Source organism: Phalacrocorax carbo, chromosome 4 (genome assembly GCF_963921805.1).
Source record: "Phalacrocorax carbo chromosome 4, bPhaCar2.1, whole genome shotgun sequence".
NCBI classification, from domain to species: Eukaryota; Metazoa; Chordata; class Aves; order Suliformes; family Phalacrocoracidae; genus Phalacrocorax; species Phalacrocorax carbo.
Genome location: NC_087516.1, coordinates 64,430,515 through 64,454,349, shown reverse-complemented (window position 1 = coordinate 64,454,349; position 23,835 = coordinate 64,430,515). Strand labels below are relative to the sequence as shown.

General features: G+C 42.0%; 1 protein-coding gene across 3 annotated transcripts in view; it reads left to right on the top strand.

Annotated features, from left to right (window-relative positions):
- Positions 1-244: 244 nt before the first annotated feature.
- RNF150 (ring finger protein 150) overlaps positions 245-23,835 on the top strand; it is a 133,813-nt gene continuing 110,222 nt past the window's right edge. For 2 of the 3 annotated variants that reach the window (XM_064450231.1, XM_064450230.1), the window contains exon 1: positions 247-1,008. In XM_064450231.1, the coding sequence (XP_064306301.1) occupies positions 543-1,008 (466 nt within the window). In that variant the 5' untranslated portion in view covers positions 247-542. Of the gene's footprint in view, positions 1,009-23,835 lie in introns of all 3 variants that reach the window. The other variant, XM_064450232.1, reaches the window with a different exon arrangement.

The window sequence follows — 23,835 nt, the reverse complement described above, 5'->3', positions numbered from 1 at the left end:
CCCCCCCCTCCGCACCGGCCCCCCCCCCACCCGCCGCCGCCGCCGCCGCCGCCGTCCCCGACCCCCCCCCCGGGAGCGCAGCCCCTCCGCCGGGCCGCGCCGCGCGTCCGTGGGGGCCGGGCCCGCGGCGGGAGCCGCGCCGCGCGTGTGTGGGAATTCTCCGCGCCTTCCCCGCGGGCCGGGCTGCCAGCAGCGGCGGGGGGAGGCAGCGGTGCGGGCAGGGCGAGCGAGCGGAGGGCAGGGGGGCAGGAGGAAGCGAGGGAGAGGAGGGGAGGGCGGAGACGGGGCCAGCCCGAGGAAATCAAACGGCCCCGCCATGAATTAGGCAGCGGGCTGCAGAGGGGAGGGCCCCCCTCCTCCTCCTCCTCCTCCTCCTCCTCCTCCTCCTCCTCCCCCCTCCCTCCCCGCACGGCGGCCGGCGGGAGCAGCGCCGCCCCGCACGGAGCCGGCTGCTCGGGGCGCGCCACGCGTGCACGCACAGACACACGGACACACACACACGTACAGACAGGCGGCGGCGTGGGCGGGCGGGGGCCCGGCAGATGAAGATGGCAATGTCCGTGATCCAAGCGTGCCGCAGCCTGGCTCTCTCAACATGGCTGCTGTCCTTTTGTTTCGTGCATCTGCTGTGCCTGGACTTCACCGTGGCCGAGAAGGAGGAGTGGTACACGGCCTTCGTCAACATCACCTACGCCGACCCGGCGGCCGGCAGCCCCGAGCTCCGCAGCGAGAAGAGCGAGTGCGGGCGGTACGGCGAGCAGTCGCCCAAGCAGGACGCCCGCGGGCAGGTGGCCCTCTCCGCCTCCCCCGCCGACCGCTACGCCTGCGACCCCGGCACCCGCTTCAACGCCCCGGCGCCGGGCAAGAGCTGGGTGGCCCTCATCCCGCGGGGAAACTGCACCTACAAGGACAAGATCCGCCACGCCGCCGCCCAGAACGCCTCCGCCGTGGTCATCTACAACGTGGGCTCCAGCAACGCCAACGAGACCATCACCATGCCCCACGCAGGTGAGCCCGGGCGCCCTGCCCGCGCTCCGTGGGCGCACCCCGAGCTCTGCGCTGGGTGGGCGGGCGGGGGCCACGTTTGCCTGTGCGTGGCGGCCGTCCCGCATCCTTGGGGTGGGGAGGTGCTGGGGGCGAAGGTGTCCTCGCACCTCCTGGCAGGGAGCACGGTGGGCTGCGGGTACCCATCCTGGTGGCCGTGGGGCACCTCTCCACGCTGCCGTGGCAAAGGATGGACGTGCCGCTAGCAGCGATGCGCGCTGGTGCTCCAGGGGTGAAAAGTTTGGGAGATGTGAAGTTTGGCTCTAGTCGGAGGAATGGATGGGACCCTGAGCCCACTGCGGGGCACCAACGTTTTGGTGTGTCCTGAGGATCCTCTGGCAGGTGTCCTGTGGGATCGGGTGTGATTGAGACCTTCAGAAGAAGAGAAGCGTGGTGTTTATGATGCAGGCTTAACAGGAGGTGAATAAAGTGGGGAACACAGCGTCTGCTGTCTTGCCTATGGTAGTGTAAAAGCCGTGGGATCAAGCAGGAATGCTGAATATCTGATTTGGTGAGACCATGAGATATTTTGTCCAGGACTGGGCAGGGGGTGGGTGTTGCTCTCCCAGGTGAACGCTCTGATGGAGTTTGTGCTCGCAGTGTCAGCAAATGGGTGCTCGAGTCCCAACATGTGCTCGTCAGATAGAACCGAGCAGAAATCCAGCCACCAGAAATGACCCAAACCTCGGGATGCGCTTAAAAAAAGCGCTGGTTTTGTAAGAGTGTTTGATCTGAAATAACGTTGTTTTAAAAACAGATCACTAGGCTTATATTTAGGGACGGTGTCATCTGCCAGGGGTCACTGGTCTTTTATACCAGCAGCCCATGCCACGGAGACTGAAATGCCACCTATTGTGAAATCTCGGCTTGATTTGCATCCAGTAACTAATCATGCCCAGCTGTTTCATGCCAGTTGAATTCTAGCAGAGTTGGGGTAAATTGAAACACAGAAAGGCTGCAAAACAGGATGTTATTCTAATGACATTTTAAATTTCCACAGTAAACTAGCTAGCATGGATGTGCTGAAGAACAATTTGTTGCCTAACTGTAATGCTGTAATACTGCTTATGCAAAAGTAGTGCTTTTGGAACCTCTTCTGTGCAGCCTCTTTAAGAGATTAGCCATTTATTTGGGCCAATTCATGTTTCTTTGGTAGGATCGGTGGAAGATGGGGTTTCTTAGTATTTTCCATTGGTTTTGTGAGACAAGCAACTTATAACGTCTTGAGCTTCTTAAAACTGTGCTTTATAATCTGCACATGGTTTAGTAGCTGTTCAGATTATGCTCCTTGGTGCTTCCAGTATCACAGATTATATACTAAGCAGTATAAAGTAGTGGGAGCTTGGCATACTTACGCACTCTTAAAGCAAAGCTCAGGCTGTTTCAAAACTTACGACGCATCGCTTGTTCTTGTCTAGTGAGTTTCTCTAAAACCGCCAACATGTTGGATCAATTAATGGTTTGCCTGTTTTTAAAGTATGCACTAAGCTGGTTTCCCACACAAATGGTGTTTTATTAAGAAACAGTGGGAGTAAAAAATGTGTCTAACCTTTTAAAATGTTAGAGCTTTTGTTTGTTTTTAAGTCTAAAATGAAGTAAGCGGGGAATCTTTCTTACTGAAAGCGGCCTCAGCTTTCAAAAATACGAACACTGTATCACTTATCTTGGGGGCAGCTTCTTTCATGTCATATGACTCTTTACAGTTTATTCTGAGAATCCTTTTTGAGTCCTGAGTTGATACCCAGCAGCGTGACTGTACAGTACGAGAGGCTGAAGTGAAAGGAAACTTGCAGAAAATAATCTGGACTTGTTGAACACGGTCAGTGAGGCTGAAGGGCTTTGCTGATTGATTGTATGATTGTATTGCCTTTGTTTTGGAGGATTTTTGCTTTGTGAAGTTGAAAATCGGTTGTTAGTCTTACCTTAGGGAAAACCTGCTCTCTGTGTGCAGTCAAAAATCAGAGGACTTTTAGAGCATGTGTCTGCTGGAACAGGAGGAAAAATAATTGTTCTTAAATATTTAATAAACTAGCAGCCATTTAGAACTGGATTTATCTTTACTCTTGTTACCACTGTTATACTGGGACAAGGTGAATGTGGAAGCTGTGTAAAATTATCTTTCTTGCTTGCAGCCTTTGACGTTTGCTTGGTCCCAGCCTAAACGACAGCACAAGATTCAAGGGAAGAATGAATCAGGTTCTTGGTTTCTGAGTTCAGCAGCATCTGTGATGCTCTACCCACGCCAAATCCTGGAGTGGGAAGAAGAAAATTCCACCCTGGAAAATATTTGGGGGGTGGGAGGGGAGGGTGAAATATGACCTAAAAAGCAATTTAAGAGTTGAAAGAAATATGTTGTTACTCTCTTCCCCCCCCCCCCCCATTTTTTTGAGGTTTCATATAATCTTAAATAAACTGTCTCTATACAGAAAACAGTATATCCTGTTGCATAACAATGTGACTCCTCCCCTTACTAAAGAACTATTACTCCTAAGAGAGTTTTTTTTCATTATGTAGATTCTTCTCTTCTGTATGCTTTGCCTTCTTTCTTTTACTGTCGTTTTATCTCTTTGTGCTGCTGCTTCTGCTCCTCCCCGCCCCCCGCCTCATTTCTCCATCTCTGCCCCTGTGCCTCATTCCCCCTCTTGGCCACGTTACTGTGCTACTCTCTTTCTCCTGCCAAAGGTCTTACCTCACAGCTGTATGTTTAATTATATTTCCTGTTGTCTGCTACAATGCATGCCAATGACCCTTTGCTAACATGGTAGTTCCTGATTTGAAAATCTGTAGGCGACTGTAGCAAGCTACCATTCTTGAATTTGAAGGAAGGTTGGTAGACTACCACCCCTGACACCCCCGTCACCCACCCGCCGGTCAAGACCAGGATGGTATTATATCAAACCTTGTTGTGGAAATCTTCAAATACAGCTTTCCAGGATTTATAGTGCACCAGACAGAACAGATCAAGTGTTTGATTTGAACCAGTTCAGCCACTGTATTGAAAGGCTTTGCTTCCAGGGAGCTTGTACATAGGTCACTGCTTGCACATCCAGAGAGTGAGGTAGAGTTGTGACGTGTGCATTCACAGGGAGCCCAGAGCTCAATGGTTCTCACGCTAGGACACGCTTGCCTTTTGCATCATCTGCTACAGCCTTTGCAAACCAGCGTCTATTTTTATTGGCTTGAAGTATTGTATAGGAGCTGAGTGTCCAACTTTGTTTTTTGACTAAGTATGTTTTAACCAGAGAAGGAAGAAAAGCATCTAGAATTTCTATTTTGGATGCTTTTTTTGTTTGTTTGTTTTTCCTCCTAAATCAACTTCTCCAGTAGAAAAGTACTCTAATAATACAGAGGATGTTCTTTTTCCTCCAGAAGACTAATCCATAGTGTTGGCTAGAGTTTCTGACTGGCATTTTTTTCTTATTCAGAACAAATTAGCTGTTATTTAGGTTTGAAGAGGCTCTAGCCACTGTGTCTACATTTAATAACCTGGTATTAACTGGAAGTATTCTTACTACCCGTTGTAGCACAAGTCCTAACATTTCCTCTGAGCTCTGAATAGATACAGTAAGGGAGCCTTCCAGAAGATGAATCAAGGTGAGAGCTTCCCTCTCTCCAGCTCTTATTTGAGGCAACATAGATTGACCACTTCTAACTTGTGCACCTGTCAGGTGCTTGGGGATAGGGAGGGATGTTAAGTGCGACTGTACACGATTCGTATGTGGGTAAAAATCAAGTCTTTAGTATTCAATACAGTTTGTAATGTTCAGTTTAAATTCTGGGGTGCATGAGAATATCTCAAAGAATGGATATGATTATTATGTGAAGTAAATTGCATCCTAAGTATTTTGCACCAGAAGCATGTGTGAGTCAGGCAGTTTTGCATTCTCTGTATTCTGCTCTTCCAGTGCATGCCATCACAAATTTTAAGCCGTGCTGTGCGTATGACAGCCTGTTTTCAATGAGAGGCAGATGCCTCGCTTTTTGTAATGACTCGTACACACTGGCAGCAACTGTCAAATATATCTTTGAGGCATGACTCTCGTATGTGGTCTAAGATGACTCTGTCATCTCCCCTCCCTCTTTGGCCCTCAAGTGCGGCACATGTGTGCCAGGTGGCATGAGGAGGGCGTGGCCGTCCCACTGCAAAACCAGGTGTGTCCCTCCACTCATACTGTGAATGTGGCCAGCCTTGATCCGTGCACATGCAGTTCAATAACAGTTTCTTCCCTTGTACTCAGATTTTTGTCCCCGATCAATGACTGGTTTTGCCTTTTACATATTTCAAGATGTGTTGGTAGTAGTTCTGACTTTGGGCTCCCCTGTAGGCTTGTACTGATGTGCAAATTAAACACTGAAGTTGAAGATTTCTCTCTTTACATATTTAATTCAGTACTGTAGCTACATTTGTTCCTTTACTAAAACAATTGTTTTCCTAAACTTTTGTTGAATTCTAATGAGGAAAATGTGCTGACAGCATTCACACTGAATTTACATATGCATAAGTGTGAATTAATCGAGGGTTGGGGATTTCAGGCTTCCAGGGTCTGCTATAATTATTTTCTGTTCCAGGCACCCAGGATTTATTCTTAATAGAAACCAACTCAATGGGGGAGGGAGATGGAGATTAGTGCATCTCTGAGCGTTATCCATCATGAAATTGAGTCATGGCTAGGGTATGCTGCCATCCTTAGGAGCTCAGAGGAGCTCCTGGATCCATCCTGAAGGTCTGGCTTTCAGTAGTTTTTGAAAATCTGGTTCTTGATATATATCAAAATCGAGGTCTTATAACATTGGCTAGAGTCTGCAGTAGTGCCGACAAGCTGTCCCACCGCATTCACTAGTGAGCCATGCTTCTGCCTGCTAGTTCTGCTGTGGTTCGGTGCTAGGCTTCTGTACTGCGGATGTGTTCAGTTATGCCAAGTGGCGGGGGCACTTTGTGCTAGCTAACTGATTTAGTTTAAACTGAATTCCTACAAGGAATTCAGACCTACAAGGACTAGAGCAACAAAATCATCTTAGCCTCCAGTACAACTTGAGACCGCTACTTCAGCACTGGGGCACCAAGTTTTGTCATTAGATGAGATGCTTTTTGCCTTGTTGAATCTTGCATCTTCTGTCGACCTCACAACTGGCTTGTGCGTCTCCTTCAGAGCCTATTGCAGTCAGTGGAAAGACAGTGAGTCCACTGAGCTTTGGATGAAGTCGTAAGGTACAGCTTTCCCTACAAAGTGGTGATGTATTGATTCATTGAAGATCGCATTGATCCTCCAAGCTTACCAGTTGCAAAAGCAGTTAGATTTCTGCGTGCCCTTTGGTTATCTGCAGCATTTGTTTGCGTGATATTCATACAAGAGCTGTCTTCAGATCTCTGCAGTAAGAAGTGACACAGCAAAAAGAAAGTCTTCCTGAGAAACAAGTCTGTATCAGCATTGATTCTAACCGCTGCCTGTTAGTCTGGAGCACCTCCTTTTGGTATGCTGTCCTTAGGAGAATGGCTTGCTTTTGGTAAAGTGATGGTTTGTTCTTGTCCCATCAGTGTTTTGGCTTTAAAATGGCATATGTTAGCTTGGGTTATTAGATTATTGTGGCAGTCTGTGGCTACTGTGCTTATTACTCCATTGTAGCTCACTAATTCATGCAGATACATTTCTGTGCTGCCCCCCTTCGTGGTATGTCACAGAGCACAGGAACATTTTCAGCAAAAGGGGAGAGAAACCTACAGTTAGTTCAGCGTTAGCACTTTAAGAGTCTCTTCCCGGTAAGAGAAGAGGACATTTTCTACTTCTCTCATGTAAGCCAAGGACTAAAAGAACCCACTATTTTGCTGTACTTGTTTGATGGAGTTCATAGTGCATTGTCACATGAGATGACTGAGTTTCAAGTGACCTCTGCCTCCTTACACCATGAGCCAGGCTGATGAAGAGTTAGATCTTTATGAAGGGATAGTCCGATGGCTGCTCTGCTTCCTAATAAGTTCTGCATAGCTAACCTGCACAGAAACAGCATTCACGTCAAGACGAGCCCCACTTCTGCCCTTTCACTTGCAGTTGAGTACTAGCCTCTTGATGACTTCTTTGGTACAGAAGGGAACGAACAGTACAATCATTGACTCATAGAAATCAGATATGGAAAAGACAGAGTAGTCCATGTGACCCATCACCTTGATAATGCAGGACTGCTTCCTACAGTGTTACCGTTTACTACTGTCACAGTGCTTTTTGCTTACCATCTCGCAAAGGAAAGAATCTTGGGGTGCTTCAGAACCAAATGCAGTCCATGTAAGCAGCAGAATGGGGCTGAGGCAAAAGATATAAAATGTAGGAGGATATTAAATAGTAATACTGTATCCTGCAATAATATTTAATTCTCACAACTTCCACAAAATCATCTTGGCAGAGGCATAATTGCTAAAGGATAAGGCTTAAAACCAACTATATCCATTGTACCACACAGTTTAGGGGAGTAGATGGCAAATGCAAGAAGAAAGAGGAGACAAAATATTTTGCAACTGGTTATGTCCGAACAGGCTTACTCTGCTGTGTCTTGATTCCATAGTGGGATGTGACCCAGGACTTCGTTAGTGCCCAGCTCTCTCCTCATTTAACTCCATAGTGTTATGGTTTCTCTGGAAGAGAAATATAGATGGATAGGCCACTTGTCAACTGCTCCACAGTTTGACCAGGTCCTGAATGTGGATGAGCAGGGATCAAGGACTCCCCAGGGTGCCCTGCTTGTTCCTGAGTGCATTTAGATGTAGTATCTCAGAAGGTAAGTCTATTAAGAACTACAGTTTCTGTTATCTGGAGGAGAAATGCAAACAACTTAGGTGAAACCTCAACGTTTAAAATTTACTGTATTAAATCTACCAGCTTTATATCTACTGTCGGACCCACTGCCCATATTAGTGGATGCCAAGCTTCATAAACCTACACGTTTGCCAATGAATTTGCTGTGAATTGAGGCTCATCAATAATAAGCTTACTGTTCTTCAGTATATTTTCTGGACCCCTTAGAAGTAATCCTCCATCTAGGATAGGTGGAAAATTACTGATTCAGGTGAATTTACCACCCTGGTGGAAAAATGTTTTTTAGTGCAAAAATGGATGAGTGGAAGCATCTCTTCTTTCACCAGTTCTAGTAGATGGAGAAAGGTTGTAAAGATTGGTTTGCTTATGAAGCAACAGTACTGTGCGGCTGTGTTTTACAAGAGAGACTTAACAAAGGCATTATTTATTTTTTTGGCCCCTCTTCAATAAGTATTTGAGATAAACCTTAGAAAACTGAATTGAGGAGAACTGAAAGAGATGATGAAGAGATTAACCTGTTTGCTTTATTGCTATTCTGCACTGAAATATGAAAAACTAGCATCTTTGATTCTTTGCTACTTTAAGATATAATAGCTTTTTCAAATAATTGTTCATTTCTTTTCCCTCTCAAGAGTTACTTACAAATAATATCAATAAAGTGAAGTGCCTGTTCATTTGCTTCTGACAGTATAATCATAGTGATATTCAATTATACTGCTAGATCTAAGGGTCTGACAGAGTTTTTGATCTCGAATTTGATGTGTTTAACTGTGTTTATGTAAGTAATATTCCCTGCTGTAAATTGGAAAGGTAGCCTGTTTATTTTAACCTTATTTTCAGTTTGAGACAAAATTGGAGGGAAAAAAAATGCTTATCTTCTTAGTTCCCAAAACACAGAAATGTAAATTACGGCCGTGTAACTCCACGGAGTCCTGGTTTGAGTATATGTTGTATACTCCTTGAACACAGATAGAAGCATTACATCTGCATAGGAATGTAGTTCCTCCAGGGATTCATGGAATAGGATGAGCTGGCAAGTGCTCCCTTGTGCTACACACTTAATGAGACATAGCTTTTTAAAATTAATTTATATTCTATAGTGTCTTGAAGCCTTTATCATGAGAGAGGACACCTGGCACTGGGGTACTCCATAACAAAGCAGTTCTCTCTGTATGTTCTTCTGCCAAGACAGCTCCCTACTACTGACATAGTTGTCTATGAACCATGATCATTTGTCCCTGAACATTGGCTTAATTATATGGGATATTATTCTTCTTCGTAATTTGTTCCATACCTTGGGCTTCCTCTTCCCGTTCAAATCTCTCCTTACCAGGCATCTTTTTTGCAAGTCATTGTAAGACTATCTCACCAGACAATATATGTATTTTAGAGAACTATGCATCACATTAATCTCCAGCTTCATAAATCAGACGTCATTAAACTGTGGTCTTCTATTTATTGCTTGATCTTGCAGTCCCTGTAAAAAAAAAAAATCTTCTCTAGCACAGTCACTGTTATATTGTGTTGAATGTGTCTGACATGACAGAGCAGCACTAAGAGTGGACTCAAGAGCCTAGTAAGTAGATTCATCTTTAGTTAACATATATGTCTAATCTTAAGATTACTGTGTGTCAACCTTAGCTGAACGTGTGTTGTGGGTTGGCTGGTTCAGACCCAGTACAATAAACTTAACAGTTGTATTGTTTTGCTTAAATTGATTTGTGGAGCACTTGAAGCTTTTGCACCTAGTTGTTACTGTCATACTAGCAGAGCAATTCCAGTTCCTCATGATCAAAGCTCTGGGTGCCTAACAAGTTTCACTATAAAAGATTTCTTGGACTTCACAGTTACGCAAGAGTCCTGTATCAGTATCTGATAAAGATCAATCTGGTTTTACATCCTGTGATGCTAGCTAAAACGTTAGTATTCTTTTCCCTTTTCCATTTCAGTAGTTTCTGTTAGAAGACAGAAATATATTTCTGCTTTTCCTTTGCCCTTTCAGAAGTCTCTGTGTTAGAGAATCTTAAATCTTTGGCCATATATCTGGGGCATGTCTGTGTTTGTACTCAAAAAGAAACAAAGAAAAAAAATCTTTACAACAGAAGCGTCCGGTGGTGCGGTCCCATGCATGATTGCTTCTTACGCTTGTACAGAATATGCTTTCCCCTCTTGTGCCTCTTTAAGCTTTTATTATACACTCACTGTCTCTAGTTTTACCTGCCAGTGTCATGTTCCTTGAGTGAGACGGCTTTCGCAAGATTGTGCAATCTCTGTGCCTGGTCTCTTATCGCTCTTTATATGTCCATGTGTTTGAAGTACTATCTGGTTGCCCACGAAATTCATACCTTTACTAAATACTATATCAAGACTTTACACAATGGAGAATGATGAGCTGTCTGAATGAATTCCATTATGTCTCGTTATAATATTGCTTTTGATGTCTTTCTCTTGACTTATTTTTCCTTCAATCCTCTATCATCTTCACTTTCTACTTAGTGCACGTGCTCTCTCTGCCCCTGCCCCCCCCCTCTGGGGGATAATTTCTTTACTTTCCAAACTTTCAATAAATCTTTTCCTTGGACTTCTCTTTCTTTTTTTTTTTTTTTTGTCTTCTCCATTACTCTTTTTATGTGCTCTGCACCTATTTTTCATCTCTTCTAGTCTTTTTTTCCCTTTCTCCCCACCCCTTACGAGGTTGACAAAAATAGCTAAAGGCTATTGCTTTACATACAGAATTGAGTGTAAGGGGAAGCAGAGCAGGATTATGCTTTTTTGATTGCTTTTCCTTTGCAGTTGGCTCTGGGTTTAAAGAGCATCTGCTGACTGCTGTCCGGCGCTTAGGGTCGACGTGGACGAGTGGGACACCAGCAATCGGGAAGCGTGGCAGTGCTGTTTATGAACAGAAGACTGCCAGTCAGGCATAGCACATCTGCTATGCATAGACTGGCTTTGTGCTGAACACTCCTAAGTCTTTTTCATGAGTTCTTAGAAGACTAAATTATGGTCCCCTCTACGTAAAGAGGCAGATCCTGCTCTGTCATGCTTTTGCATTAAGATTAATTTTCTTCCACTGAGCACTAGAAAAAATGACTGGGATTTTTTTTTTTCCATCAAAACTGTTTTTCTTTAGTAGTGAAATAGATTTTCAACAAAAAACTGTTTTGGAAAGTTTTTGCTCTCCGGAAAAGATCTTACAGTTCTGAGTCTTAAGAAAGATTTTATTTTAGTAAATATTTAATGCGTCAGAATTTCAGGTTCAGAACACTTCAGTTTCCCTTTCCTTTTCTGATGATATATTACATTTTAGTCAGTTTCTACCACCTTTAGACACTAATTCCACCCCAGAGCACAGACCTGACTTCTTCCCAGCTCACATGTTACACTTCTCCAGGAATCAATGCATGCATTTGATTACAAGTATTATTTAAAGAAACTGAACTGGGGTTCAGTGCTGATTTTTTCCCTCTGATAGTGTGCTTTCTGTCTTGCCATAGTGCAGTCTCTAAGTTATGAGATCTTTGACTCTTGCTGTGTGTGTATATATCCTTACCAGCAGGCTACACGTGACTTTAGCACCATGTCTAGATACATGCAGGAATGATACTTGAGATGAGAGAAAGATTGCCCTCATAGACAAAGTCATAACAAGGATCAGTAGTTGTCAGTGGAAGTGAGACAAATTCAGGCTTGTAGCAAGATGCAGTTTCCTAAATGGTTGTCTGTAACTTAATGTTATTTGAGTGGGCTCTCTAGGAGTCTCATCCTGGAAAAATTATCCCATTCTCTGGGAAAATTGTGGTAGTATGTGTACAAGGAAGGTTAGAGAAGGTGATCATGGTAGTTCTTTATGTTTTTAGAGACTGTACCTCTCTGAAACTACCACCCAGCTGTTTTCCATGCTTGGAGACTGTCAAAGCAGCTCTGGCAGAAGCTCTGCACAGCGGGCAGAGGCAACCATATGGCCTGAAGCATCAGCTTTTCAAGATGGCATCTCTCTGTAGCGTGTCCTTTATCACCTGGAAAGAACTTAGCTAGGTGACAGTGATGAACCAGTGTCGGTTCGTTATTTCTTTGCAACTGCTGCTTAAAGAAGAGGAAGCTGCAAGAAAAACAGTCTGAGCAACTTTTACTTTTTGTGTCTGAAGAGAGCCAACAAAGGCAGAGAGCTGTCTGTAAGCCTCCACAAAACAAGCATTTTCTGGAGCATCTGCCTCACATTGTAAAAGAAGTTGAGAGCCTTTCTCTTCCAAAATTCCTGTTTAAATGTTGAATGCCAGCACAAGGGAATATCATGATTAAATGTGACCCAGAGCAGCACAGGTATCACAGGTGGGGGCGGAATACTTCAAAAGCCAGTAGCACCATCATTCACTTTGCCAGAGAAATGGCTAAAATAGCCATTAGATAAAAGTCATGTGAATGAACCTGAATCCCGGAGAGGTGAATTCATGTTGATGGGAAAATAATATCCAGGGAAGTAACTTGTGGCCCGTGTGGCATCATCACTGGGGAGACATTCTTCCTCTCAGAGACTATGAAACTTACTCGACTAATCTATATATCTTAATCGCATTTCAGTTCTGAACTGACTCCCATGTCTCACTGGTGCCCACTGTCATGATCTTTGATATTTTCATGTTTGCTGCCTTGCTGCCTTTACAGGTGGTGGGAACGTTCCCTGGGATGATAAGGATCTTGGTCAGCTTGTGCTCAGATTTGAGCTTGTACATTTTCTAGCTGCCTTTAGCAGTCTTGCCTGTTGCTTGGTGTTTGAGTGCAGGGATTGTGTTGCTCGCAGATTATTGCCCACTGGATCCATAGGTGAATTAGAGAAAGCTACCAAACAGCTTAAGTGCATGGGAAAGTAATGAGCTATGTCTAAGGCAGTCAGGATCCTCTAGTGCGTATTGATTCTTCAGAGAACTCATCTGTCCCGTTCACTTCCCTGGCCTGCTAACCCCTGCTTAAAAAAACACATAGCAAATTTTGTTTTTCTAGGGTTTTTTTTTTTCCTCTAGAGACATCCTTTTTTTTTTATATCCCTTTAAGTCTCAGACAGCCTTTTTTCCTTTTTTTTTTTATATCCAAGTCTACTAACCAGAACTACTTGAGATGCAGTTTATGAGAGTCCATAGCCTATTTTTAAGAGGAAAATATGACTGTATAACTACTTTTTCTGAATTTATAATTTCTAATGGTTGGTAGTTCAAGGAAATTTTTGGTAACAGAGAATTGATATTATCTGGTTTATAAATATGCATGACCTATCACTTTTCTCCAATAATTAAGGGCTTCATTCCCACTAACTCATTTAAATAACCATCCTTTTGCTATTAGACTTATGAAAAATAACAAAGCAAGCACTGACTTTTTAGCATCAAATATCTTCTATTGATCATCTTGTATATTTGATGTGTAGAATCTGTCCTTAGTTCTCAAGAAGTACTGTGCTGAGTCAGCACAATAATTGCTGTTGGTCTTTTCTGGTCAATTTATTTTGTGTCCATAGACCAGAAACATTTTTCTCCAATGCAGAGATAACTCTGCTAGTTTCGACACAAAGCTGTTGTCTTTGGCTCTGACTAGCCAAGTCTGTTGTGGATTAGCCTGCAGAACAGGAGCTATTGTGCATATGCAAAGCAATAGACTGGTAGTAATGATAGCAGGGAGGCAAGTATAACTGTGTCTTGTCTAGACCAATACGGCAACTCCTAAAATCTCTTACTTGCAAATGAGACTGATACTTAAAAATCACTTCTCACTTTACTCAGGCAGTGATTTTGCTGTCATAAAACTCACTAGTAGGTGTGTTAAAATTTAGGTTAGACATTATTTCTAATGTCCACATTACATTAAGATAATTGAGAGATTGCCTCATGTCCCAATTCAATACTATGTTTGTAGAAATGGTTATAGTTAAGCTCATGTTTAGTTCTTGCTAAGAATGGGCCAGAGGTTGAGCACCTTGACTAAATGTGATTGAAAGTGGTTTTATGAGAAAATGTCATCTACCAAAGAGGTAGAAGTGTCTGATGTAGCCCAGAGGTTCATTACTAAGAATGTTACTGTGGTAATCTTGGGGGATGTTATGCCCTCCTGTAGCACTGTGAATAGTCAAGGTCCTTACAGTAAGGCATTTTTACTTATAATTGTAAATATAAGGTACATACTTTATATATTTCATAAAGCAGGTGCTTTATAAATACCTGTTAAAAGAGATGCTTTAACTATTTTACCTTTCTCCACATAGATTGGCTTCTGCTTTCTGGGTTATCAGGCATGTCTGCATCACAGTAAGAAGCAAAGGTGCCTCTCTCAACTTCAGCGAACACTGTTCCCCTTCCATCTGAGGAACAGTTGGCCACCCAAACCCTTTAAAACCTAGATGCTGTCTCTTCTTAACTGTGTTTTATTTGATGTCTGTTACCAGTGCATGCAGAGGAACAGTCATAGGTGTGAGAAGTATAGACAGCTGGTTAGTTATTTGCAGATGTCTTAGAGATTTTTATCAGCCAGTCAATTGTACTTCCTAGGTGAGCTAGAGAAGTTAATGTTATTTAGAATAGCCACACAGCATTTCTTGCTAATCAGGGAGTTGCCTAATTTGGAAACGCATACATATCAAAAGCCTATCAGATACACAGCAGCTCCATACCTTACGCCCACTCCAGTTTGGGAGTAATTATTGTGACATTTTGCAGATCTGATTCCAGTAGATGAAATTTTGCATCCTCCCTGGTGGCCTTATCAGTCTGTCCACTTCACTTGGCTTTGAGAAATTCAGGAGAGGTTTTCCTGATGTTCCCAATGGTACGTATCAATTTTGAACAGAACTTTCAGCCAACTGGACAGTTGTTGGGGGTATGTTCAGAGGAAGAGAAACTGTAACCAAGGAGGAGGGAAGTGTAAAATTAACAGATATTCCTCCATTAGACATTACTAACAAATTAACTGCCAAATTTAGTTAGAAATCTGCCTGGAAATAATACAATACTTATTTTTAATTACCTTTAAGTATGTAAGCGTGCCCCATGACAACTGTGTTAAAATCGCAGTAAGACTTGCCAGACCAGCCAAATGTTAATGTATAATATGCAAATATTAATGAATACCTGAGGTGACTCAGTAGTGTCTTCAGTGCTCTGCAAATCTGTATTTGTCAGCACAAGCCTCAGAGATCCTCCATAATCTCAGTGTGAATGGACAACAGTGGGAGTGGAGGTGATTACTATCTATTTGTGGGTGCTGTGGTTTTCACAGGCCTGGGCCTTAGTTTGCCTTCTCCTGTGTCTCCTTGTTTAATAAATAAGAATTGGAATCCATCCATCAGATAATTATTGCAGGTTTGATTAATTTGAAAATAAACCTTATGTGCATGCTGTTACCCAACAGTTGTGTCCACCTGGTGGCAAGAGTTTCAGGATCTGAAAATGCATGAGGTCTTTATTCAAGTGCACAATATTCAGTCAGCTGTGGAAAAAAAAAAAACCACCACAAACCCAGAATTTAATTTTTGTTTTCCATCTTTAATAATGACAGTGTCGCTATCACTGAAAGGGATCATATACACAGCATTTAAGCACTCTCAGGCTATAGCAATGAAAAGATTGTACCTTTTTCTTGTGGAAAGATGCTATGCTGCGCAGACTTGGTGTCATGGAAACTGAAAGGATGTACAAAGTTTTAAATAGGCAGATGAATCCACTTCTCTAGCTACTTTGAAGAAGCACACAAATGACTTGGCTGGAAAAGTCACAAGAAGTTCACAGGGGAAAAAAATTCTCCCGCACCAATACGATAGTCTCCATAGTTCTTACATGGGGTGTTGGGATTATATTGGGCTTTAAATTGACTTTTCACAGGCCATATTTTCTTTATGCAGACTGCTTTCAGGCCAGCTCAGATGCTGATTTCTTAACTTTCACATTAGCCACCATTACTTTGAGCCTCCCCAGTCCCCGCTTCATTTATTTATTTTTTAAAATGTTATTAAGAGAAAAACACATAACCATCCTGTAGAATTCCAACCCCAAATCTTTCCTTTAGAAAAAGCTTTTTAGGTTTGCTGATTAGCAGCGATGCACTTACCTGTGCTGTTAATTTGTAAGCTTTACTTCTGAAATCCTACCCCTGCTGAAGCCAAAATTTCCAAAGGATTTAATTGCCAGGTAGTTAAAGCAAGAAAATAAATACCTGAATCATTATGTATCTTCTGCTGCCCCCATAGTATTTAACAAATAGTTGTCAAGTACAGAAAAGCCCCATTTGTCGCAACCCGACAGAAATAATACCGGTCTTTCACCGTCAGTCTTGGTGAAGTATTAACAGTCTGCATTTCATAGGAATTGCACACGTCTATCAAAGTCAAGTAGCACAACAGACAGCACCAGGGCTTCAATAAGGTCATTTTGTAATTGAAGAAGATTATGGGACTGTGAGTGCCTTGAAGCTGTATTAACTTGCATGAGCTCTCCAGCGCATTTAATAAAAGGTCCGCCTGGCCTCAGGTGATTGTATAAATTATGTAGCCATTGTTACATTAATGATATAGGTAGAAGTTAATTTTCTTACCTTTTGAAGTGCTGGAGGATAGTAGGTCATGTCGTATGAGTATTCCTGACAGTGGGCTTCAAAACAAAATTTTCTGAAATATACTGACAGCTAATATTTTGTTCTTGCAAGGCTTAGGACTTTTGTGCGAAATGAAAGGAGCCAGGGCAGTGTGGTGGTGTTAGAGCTGCGTTGCAGGAGGAAGCTGAAAAGCTTAGTTTGCAAGATGCATGTGCCTGTTAGCTCATCTCCAAGAGCAGGGAGCAGCCAGGCTCACAAGAGCTGCAAGAAATGTTGCTCCCTGGTGAAAGTCATACTCGGGATAACAGCTTCTAAATGTCCAGCGGCTATTGGCTGGACCCACTGCAAAAGGACCGGCTCTGTATTTGGAGGGTGAGAGCAGTGTGGTCATCACACCTTTCTTCGCTAACTGGTATGCTAAGAAGGAATGGCAATGATGACAGCCTAATTACGGAGGGGGAATGCTTCAGTGATGGTTGTTAGGAGAATGCTCAAAATTAGTATTTGAAATCTCCAGTGAAGGAGTGGAATCTACGTTTTATACCATCCATCCATATACCAGATAAACACGGATGGTTGTCACAGAAATAGTTAGACAAACAAAGTCTATCCACATGAAGCCTAGCAGAGGTCATTCCTTACCTGTTTCCAGTCTGACCAAGTTAAGGATGGCATTTAGTATGCGCTGAATTTGTTCCAGACAGAGGATTAGTTATTAGATCTTGAAATATGTGGCTGGTTGGTGAAGTTGTTTTATTTTTTCTTAATTTTCCTGGAAATACCATTCAGCTGAAGAGACCACAATGCAGGCAATACCGCATGGCAATTTCAGTGCCTTTGTTCTAACACGCATATTGTGTTTTGAGTGATGCTGATCTGTTTTGAGAGCTTCTGGTATTTTCAAAACCACTGCTATGTTAATCTCATTTGGCTCCTGTAACATGCTTCAGATCACTCTCTCTTCTCAGGGTCTGATGACAAAATATTGGATGGCGTGATTTGTACCGCAAATGGTTTATTTCCAGTTTTCAGTACACCTTCAGTTTGGAAATCTGTGACTGTTTAACCCTTTTGTAAGTCTTCAGCATGCCTTATTACGGTGAATTTCTTTGGTAATCAAAATGTTTGCTAATGAGAGACTGACTCCAGTTAGTGTAGGCATTGCTGTATCCTAAAGACGCTTTCCCTTTTGATCTCCTTGATCCAAATTAATTGTAGAAGGCTAAATGCAGACAGAAATATCAAATGCACAGCTATGCTTAACAGAAATGTTACAATTTCATGAAAGTATCAGAAATCAATGGAGAGATCCAGATAGGTGATTCAGCATAGAAATAACAGGGTAGCTGAAGTTCATGATTTAAGCTGGTAGTTCTGATCTGTTCCTACTTAAGCACTGAGTCATCCAAGGCATAAAAGCTAATTGAAGAGAGAGAATATAAGCCTTCATACAAGAACCAAGGTAAATACAATTACCCTCCTTTCATGTCCTCTCACATATGGCCAACATTGGTCTCTGATGCAATCCAAAGAGCAACAGGAATATTATCAGCAGAGGGAAATTTCCAATAGTTTTGACTAGTATTCCTCCCTGGGAGCTTATATGCGTTTTGTTTGTTGTTGGATTTGAGGTTTTTTTGTGTTTTTCTTAAGGGGAGGGGAAACAGGCATGTAAAATAGCATGCAAATGTCTGAAACAGCATGATAGAGCATCTGAGTTGCATATTTAGGGGATAACTAGAAGTTCCAATTAAACTGAAGATTGGCTTAAAACAAACCTTGGAGTCAACTGTATAACTTAAATATGTCCCCTTCAGCTGCCTTATGTACTAAAATTTTTTAAATTTGGTGCAAGATTTAGTTTCTGAGCATCTTAGATCTGAAGTGTTTCATATAAAATTCTTGTTTCAAGTCATTTAAAGAGTTACGAAATTCACATTCAATCTAAAACTCTAATTTGAAATTTCTGGCTCTGGTACATGTTCAGATAATCAGATTTCAGTAGGAGAATATGGCACTTACCTTATCTGTTGCAGATACATCCAGTATGGAAAACTCTTACAATCAGCAGGTACTATAAAGAGATCTGCACTGGTATTCATTTGAGTATTAAAAATAAGAAATCTAATTAGCAATGTACTGTGATATCAGCATTATGTTAAGTGCATTTGTTTTCCTTGTCCTCAAAGCTTGCCTAATCCTCACAGAGAAATTATGAAAACCATATAATGAACCTTATAACAACATCAGTCACAGCTGTACATAATGTAGTGTGGGCAAAAACGTACTTTTCTGCGAAGCCTGCAAATACTGACAGGTAACTCTGACAAATGCTTTGATTTAGAAATATAAGCACATGCAGCACACTGAAGAGATCATTTCAGTAGAGCGTCGTGAATTTGCCTGAGAAGTATGTGCTAAGAGGAATTTATTTCTGACTGAATAGTCAGAAGCAAAGTCTGTATTGCCATGTTCCTATAAAAGGAATAGTACAGAGGAAGGATTGTGCCTGCTTAAAACAGATTTGGAGCCATTTATGCACATAACTTCCATCTAGGCATCTAAATACCTTTTTTTTTAGGAGTAGGTAGCATGAATCCTTTGCCTATAGATACAGGTGTGAGTGTATGTCTGTGTGTCCTTATTCACGCATGTGTATCTAAAAATAGTAACTTGCTCCAGGGAAATTGGCTACAGCAGGTAACTTGTACCTCGTCTTGAACTCGCAGATGAACCAAGGCTTGTAGATATCTGATACAGTTATTTTGCCAATGAATGATCTATGTAGACATGAACAGCCCTATTTTGAGTCCGCATGGCATGGTGGTAGTACTCTTGCTGGTTGCTTTGGGGTTCACTTCAACTGCAGTTGTGTAGAACATGGGAAAAATGAGGAAAACACAGCACTTTAAAATTTCCAGATGGTTTTAAAGAAGCCCCTTTTCTGTGTTCTTTTCTGGTTTGGGGGAGACCGAGGAGAGAGGGAGGAAGAAAAATTACGTCTCAGCCAGCAGTAGTCCTTAACCTTTCAGGTCTTAGAATGTAAATAGAATGTGTAATACACTTAACTCATAATGCTGTCCTGCAGCTTGTATATGCATAGGTGTAATAGAGTGGAGACAGGAATTTGTCTTCTCTTCGTTAGCATTTCAGAGTACTAGAAGCAAGAGATTCCATCTGGAGATGAGTTTCTCATAGTTTCTGGGTACAAAAATGAAATAAATGTTGTTCCCATATTGTTCCAACTGCTTGATTAGAAATGAGTCAGAGAGTGGTCTCTCTGTTCTTTTCCATCTGGACATGTGTACTCCATGACAAGCTCAAATATGAAACTTAAAAATTCTGTTGAAGCTCCTCAGCTAAAATGGCAAGGTTGCTTGTAGGAAAACTAGAGATTAGTTTTACAGTCTTAGGCCCTCACGCTGAAAATACTCATGTGGGCAAGTACCTCATGCATGTAATGAACTTGCTTGATCTATTTATAGCTTTACTTAGTGTATGTTTGTACCCAGATGGTGCTCCTTAAATTTCACTGGGCTGTGCATATGAGCGGCGGCTCACACTGCACATCACAATGCAGGGCAAGAATCCAGGTAGCAAACAACTATAATTAGATGTTCACAATTAGTTAATATAATACTTATGACTTTTTTTTTTTACTGGTGTCTCTCTGCAAGGAGGATCTGTAACTGATAGAACTTGCAAAATTGCTTTCAATTACTTTTAAAAAATTGTGGATAATTTTCTTTACAAGGATAAATAAATAACATTTAAGAATGGAGAAACTGACAAAAAGGCTAGAGTAGCCAAATCTTACAGTGTGTCAGGAGCAGATTCCAACCTTCCAGAGCCCCCTTCTCTCAGTAGTAATAGATCATTCCCATCCCCTCAGCACCTTGCTTCTCCAAACTTGTTCTTTGCCAGTTTTGGTTCTCTGTGTTTACTCTTTCCATATGCTTGAACTCCCACCAAGGTTAGTTTGGATTTCTTTTACAATAAGACTCTGAAATTTTCCTCTGTGCTTAACTGAAGTCCATTTGTATTCACTTCTTCCATAAGCTATTCTTGCAATTCTATTTAAAAAACATGTTATCGTTTTAATATATATTCTGAAATTCTACTTCAGTCTACCAATTCATAGTTTTGTAAATCTCAGAAAAAACATAGCTGGGAAGGGGAAACATGATCCAGGCAATGAATGCTTACATTAAACTATAGTTGGAGCAAATGGATTTCCCTGTGCCCCTCCCCTTCTATTGAAGTAAAAATTTAATGTTAAATACAGAATTTGAATAATACACTTTCTTTGGACACCTCCAGCTGCTGAATGGTGTTTCATCTGCTGATATCCTGATACCTGTGAAAGGTATCTGGTACACATGAACACACCTAGGATGGCTAATTTTGACACTTGCAGGGGCGGATATTATGCCTGTGTGTAAGGATGCCTGCAGCTGTCTTTGGGAGGGTTACAAATGAATGCTCACTATGAGTCCAGGCTAAAAGTATGGGGTTTTTTTTGTTTTGCTTTGTTTTCCTGTGCAGCGTCAGGAGGCTGGCTTCCTTTGTGCAGTTTGTTATTTTTAAAAGCATTCGAAAGTACAAATGTAATGATTTATTTGGGCACAATGATTGCAAAGTATTTTCTGTTACTCTTAACAGGATAAATTTACTAGATTGGGATTACATAAAAGGAACTGTAGGATTATTAGCATTACAAATCCGCTTCTTGATCTGAACTATTCAGCACATTGATTGAGTTCAAGGTGGTGAGTTTAATATATTTCTGTAACATGAATGAAACCCATCTCAGGTGCTAATAAAGCCTCTTGTGCACTGCGTATGACTTGACTCTAAGTAGCCAGATGCTATGAGGTGTTGATTGCCAGTTTTAAGCTAATGGTAACTTACTGGTTCTAATTTAGGAGGCACTAAAAGTTACAGGGAAGCAGTGAAGAAGGAAATACTGCCTCTTTAGTCATAGCACTCACAGCAGTGGCTCTGTCTTTATTGTAATTCCTGTACATTTGCCATAAAACCTTTATTTTTTAGAAAAAGCTTTTTAACACTGTTCTGAATGGACAAAGTTGAAAACGTTCTTTAAAAAAAATCTGCAAGACCATTTTAATGAACTTTAAAATTTTTTCAAGACATTCATATGTATGCATGGGTTTTAGTACTGTTAGAAGTTTTGCATTAGTCTCCTCTGTCTTTCTTGCTCTTCTGTCCATGGCAGAGTCTGCTTTCTTGTGTTCATGAAGACACCAGGTAGGACATGTTCCACAATTGTCTGCGGAACGGTGAGACAACAGGAGAGTTAATAACCCAGTGTATTTTTTTCAGAAGCATAGACGTCTTAGCAGTTTGTCTCCATTCTCCCTTGCTCTCTTCCTTCCCTGTCTTTCTGCAACCTACTTGTTTCCCACTCCCATATTGCAGTTTTCTGCCCTTTTAGCTGTTCCAAAATGAGCTGGGCTTTAAAAAGGTTTTTAAACATTAAAAAAGAAAAGTCTTGTTTGTTTTTTAAATCATATCAAACCTGGCTTACCCTGCGGTCCCCTAGTACCATGTTCACCCAGGTGAACAATACGTGGGTGGTGGTCGTGCTGCAGCAGGAACAAGCAGCTCTTGGTGAGGAGGCCAGTAACTTTGTAAAATGGCTTTGTTCCCAAAGAAAGTGTGTGGTGGAACTGCATATGGATTATGTCTTGAGTTGAGCATCAAGTGCAGCTGTGTTTATTACACTGTCTGCAAAATAGAGCAGTAGTGTGCAGGCAAAGCTCAAAAGCCCCTTAGCGGCTTCCTAATCTGAGGTCAGTCGTGAAAGGATTCCCCCCATTTCTGGATTCAACTTCCAGCTTAGAGGAAGGCCCTGTGCATACATCTGCTGCATATTCAAATGTCATTTGAAGCCTTTTGGGCTACAGAAAAACAGCTGATAGCTTTGTTAGAGGAACAAGGGTCTAGAATTAGTGTAAATAACTTACATGTCATGTGTGGGTGTTGGACTCTCCATATAACGTGTATGCCCCAGCTTCCCAGCCTCAGACTGCTGACATAGTCCTCCCCTGCCATGCATCCTTAGGCTGTTCATGTTGGGTTTTTCTGACAGCACTTCTATCGCACCAGCTGCGGCTTCCTGCTCCCCAGATCTTGGCATGCCCTGTGGTTTGGCTGGCTTGATGATATTCCCTGTTCCAGCAGAGCCGTGTCTTCCTGTGGAACGTCTATCATATCTTTGATGACCTCCTGTCCCATTAGCAGTACATCCTCACTCTGTCTCTTTCCTTTCTATTCCGACTGTGATTTCCAAGTCATGTCACATGCCACACTGTTACAGGGCATGTGTTTGCTCTTTCTTAGCTATGTGCTTGGCTGATCGTGCTTAATCAATGCTTTTACTCTAAGGGTGGTCTCTAATCTTCTTGCAGGGTTTCAGTAGCTACAGCTTATTGCAACAGCTGTAATATTGTGACATGTAGTAGAACTAAATGCAGAATGTGTGTCTTTCTATACAAAACATTTTAAAGGGCAGGAGGAGATCTTCTAAGAAAGGTAGCTGAGGTTAGGGAAAAGCAGTTACTTATGCTGGAAAATCTGGGAATGCATCTCAGGTAAATCTGCCTGTGGCGGCTTGTTGGTGGTGGTGATGTTAATAACTCCCAATAGCATGTACAAATAGTGTTCATGCTCATTCTTCACATGATATGGCTGCATGGCTGTTCATCTGCTATCCATACCCCAGTCAGATGTGGAGGAGCTATAAGCAAGCTGTATAGTAAGTGCAATTCTTTCCAAATTAGCTTTTCTGATCAAGGCTAAAAGTTACATCTTTCTACGCATCTTCCTTCTGCCCTTTATGACTTCAGTGAAAAATCAGAAACAGTTTTCTTCAACATTTCTTTTGTGCACATAACAACTTACTTCCTCCTTGTAGCTTCAGGGAACCATTATGTTTTTCTGCTCCACCCTCCTATAGTCACCAGCCTCTGTAGATCATCAGATGCTCTTCAGACCTACCAGAAGTTCTCTTAATAGATAACAGAAACTGAACATAGCAAATCATGTCAGGATTGTGAAAAGCTGTCTGAAACTCTAAGTCCAGGTCAGTCCTGACCTGGAGTTGTTGGCTGTCTCTTCTGCATAGACTCAACTGTTACAGGTATAGTTCAGTCTGTCTTTAAAATCAGTGTAGACCTTATTTTATGGAGGTGTATCTGATCAGTCTAGTACATGAGTACCCAACTGCACATCTCTTGCTAATGGCAATGAATTATCTGATTAAATTTGTGTCTGTATCACACTGTCTAGACAGAGGACAGCATCTTCTCCTAATCGTTCTCAACATCTGTGTGTTTTCTTGTAAGTTAACAGAACTGATATTAAATAATTGCAAACAAATAGAAAATCTAGT